Source organism: Chrysochloris asiatica, unplaced genomic scaffold (genome assembly GCF_000296735.1).
Source record: "Chrysochloris asiatica unplaced genomic scaffold, ChrAsi1.0 scaffold02834, whole genome shotgun sequence".
In the NCBI taxonomy this organism is placed as follows: domain Eukaryota; kingdom Metazoa; phylum Chordata; class Mammalia; order Afrosoricida; family Chrysochloridae; genus Chrysochloris; species Chrysochloris asiatica.
This window is the reverse complement of record NW_006411352.1, coordinates 8,754-11,899: the sequence shown is the minus strand read 5'-3', so window position 1 is coordinate 11,899 and position 3,146 is coordinate 8,754. Positions and strand designations below refer to the sequence as shown.

General features: G+C 31.3%; 1 protein-coding gene across 1 annotated transcript; it reads right to left on the bottom strand.

Moving 5' to 3' along the window:
• Positions 1–1,055: 1,055 nt before the first annotated feature.
• Positions 1,056–1,242, bottom strand: LOC102827142 (complement factor H-related protein 1-like; the record flags this gene model as incomplete). Its single annotated transcript, XM_006878079.1, has 1 exon — positions 1,056–1,242. A coding segment is annotated over one exon (187 nt), but the record flags the coding sequence as incomplete, so codon positions are not given.
• Between the last annotated feature and the right edge of the window lie 1,904 nt (positions 1,243–3,146).

Below are 3,146 nucleotides of genomic sequence, written 5' to 3'. Positions count from 1 at the left end.
AGGATTGCAGGGTATACCCTTTGGTTGATTGATGATGCATGGAGGGTATTGTAATCATGGCAATGAGACGATATACATAGAATGAATGTAAAATTAATGTTCTCCCATGTAAACTATCACATAATTCACAATAAAACATTTAAAAAAGAAAAAAACAAAAACAAAAAAAACCTGAGAATTTGCTGGCAAAGGAAAAGTAAGAGATAAAAATAATACAAATAAAAAATGGAAGATGTGAAGTCATAACAGAACCAACTGAAGAATAAAGAATAATAACAATACTATGAGGAATAGAATTCTAAAAAATTAGAAAATATAGAAGAAATTTCTAGAAACACTAAAACCTGCCTTAACAAATACAAACTATGGTAGAAAATTTGAACACACCCATAACAGAAAAGAAATTGAACAGTTTGTTTAAAAAAACTCCCCACCTCTTCCAAAAAAAAATTCTAGCCCAGATGGCTTCACTGAAGAATTCTTTAAAGCATTCATTCATAAAACAACATACAGAAAATCTACTCAAAGTATTCCAGAATATAAAAAAAGAGGAAATATTACCGAACTCATTCAATGTAGTAAGCAGACCCCTAATACAAAAGCCAAGCAAAGATAGCACTAGAAAAGAAAATTACAGATCAATATCCCTCATGAACATACACCCCAAAATCTTCAACAAAATCCTAGCCAATAGTATTGTATCATATCAACAATATAATACACCATGACCAATTGGGATTTATATAATTTTATAAGGAATTTTCATCATTTGAAAACCAATCAACATTGTCCACTACATAAATAAGCTAAAAGAACAGAACCATATAACCACATTAAGTGATGCAAAAAAGCCATTTGGTAAATATCAACAATCATTTATGTTAAAAGCTCATCAAAATAAGAAAAAAAGGGAATATCCTCAACATTTCTAGGAGCATATATGCAAAACCAATAGTCATCATTCTTCTCAATGAAGAGACACTGAAATAATTTCCTTTGAGTGAACGAACAAGACAAGGATGTTGTCTATCACCACTTCTGTTCAACATTGTATTTTAAGTCCAAGCCAGCATATCAAGGCATCTAGGAGGAGGAGACCAATCATGCTCTGTACATGTAATGGTGGTATGTCCATTCAGAAGACGGTACCCACGGTTGCACTCAAGTTGTACAGAATCACCCTCTAAAAAATGTCTGCCTGATTGAGAAGAATATCCGTTTTCCACTTGATATAAATAGCATCTTCCCAAGGACCACAAAATAATAAATTAAAAACATGAATTTGGTCAAAATAATAAACTAAAAACTGTCTTTGCAAATATTTATATTAGAATATCAGAATCTGTAAGCAAAGGTTGTATTACTCAGAATGTTCTTTAAAATGAAAAACAAGTATTCTGTGTTATTTATCTTAAGTCTTTCTAATTAAAATATGTTCAAATATAGCTTGGAGACAGTTTTATAAAGTTCCGGTCTTGTTTCTCATTTGATTTTCAGGAATATATACTCACGAAAGAACAAATCTATTTTGGTCATTTTTCTAGCAGCACTCTTCCTAATGCCCTATTTTTATCATTTTATCATTTTTATCATTTTAAATGCAGCTGCAATCTATGCTCCTTCCTCTACACTTACTGAAAAATTCACATATACATATAATTTTAAAGAGATTTACTTACTGAGACATGGGACTTTTGGTGACCATCCATCTTTTGTGCATGTTATGTAATACCAATCACGGTTTGAAGGAGTCACAAATCCTCTGTTACAGTGGTAGGGGAAATAGCTTCCTATAGATTCTGGAAAGTATGGTCGATACCTCTCTTCATCAAGTAGATATCCATACTTTATTTCTGGAAAACTACAAGGTTTCACTTGGAATAAAAAACATACAATACAGTATAAATGACATTTTACCTTAGCAAGCTACTGAAATAAATATACTTTTCCATTGGTAAAATATATTCTTTTCTTACCATAATTAAACTCTTTCCTTTCACTTGGGATTCTCATATAAGACAAGTTAAAGGAGTCAGATCACTGAAGTACTGGAGGAGTTCTTTATAATGAGGATGAAATACATTTTCTAGATCACAGGATGCAAAAATGTATACATAGACTCCCAATGAAGAAAGTCACACAGACACATTGTTATTTCCCGGAATATACATCTCGCTAGTCCTGGCTGATTAAATGACAATTGTGATTGAAGGAGTAAGGGACTAATTTGACCACTCAACTTCTCTGTCTTTGTTTTCTTTACATTCCCTACAAAATCAGAGTGCTACCTTTTCATTCCAAAATTACTCAGGTGGAAGGGTTATAGTTTTCATTTATTTAATGAGAACATTTAGACTAAAGAGATTTCTTAATATTCAAATAGTTAAGATTATGATAAAGATGATGTTTTATTTCTAACTTAAAATTGAGAGTGGAGTATTTCTTTAATGTCCTATAAAATGCAATCATATTTTATTGAGTTATTCTTATCATTAGAAATAATTTTGATTTATATGATTAAATGGTATGTTCCTAATTAAACCTTATATTTTTCAAAAAATTGTCATATTTATAGGATGTTCTAAGGATATTTTAGCAATTTTAGTGTAAGATTAAAATTAATTAATCCATGAAAACTTCTGTAATTTAAAAAATTTATATGCACATATCAATGTTTAACTAGTGATAAACATTTCATTTTGTACCTGGTTTCTTTTGCATTAGGTTAGAGGATTTTCTTGAGTAGTTTCTACGGATATGTTGCATGAATAAAACCTTGTAATACATCCATAGCCTAACTGTCTTTCTTTCTTTTTTAATGTTTTATTGTAAATTATGTGATAGTTTACATGGGAGAACATTATTTTTACATTCATTGCCATGGTTACAATCCACTCCATGCATCATCAACCAACCAAAGGGTATACCCTGCAATCCTGTCCCCCATACCCCCAGGTCTTCAGCACACAGTTGCTCTCCCTCTCTGGATCTAAAGTCTGCAGCTGCTCCATTAACTGTCTTTCTTTAACCAAAGTTTCTGAAAGACAACAGCTTTAGGTATATAATCTGGACTTACAGTCCATTTCTTTTAGAATGAACAGATTTCCCACACACACTTTTTGTAGTTTCCTAGATTGAAGAAGTCT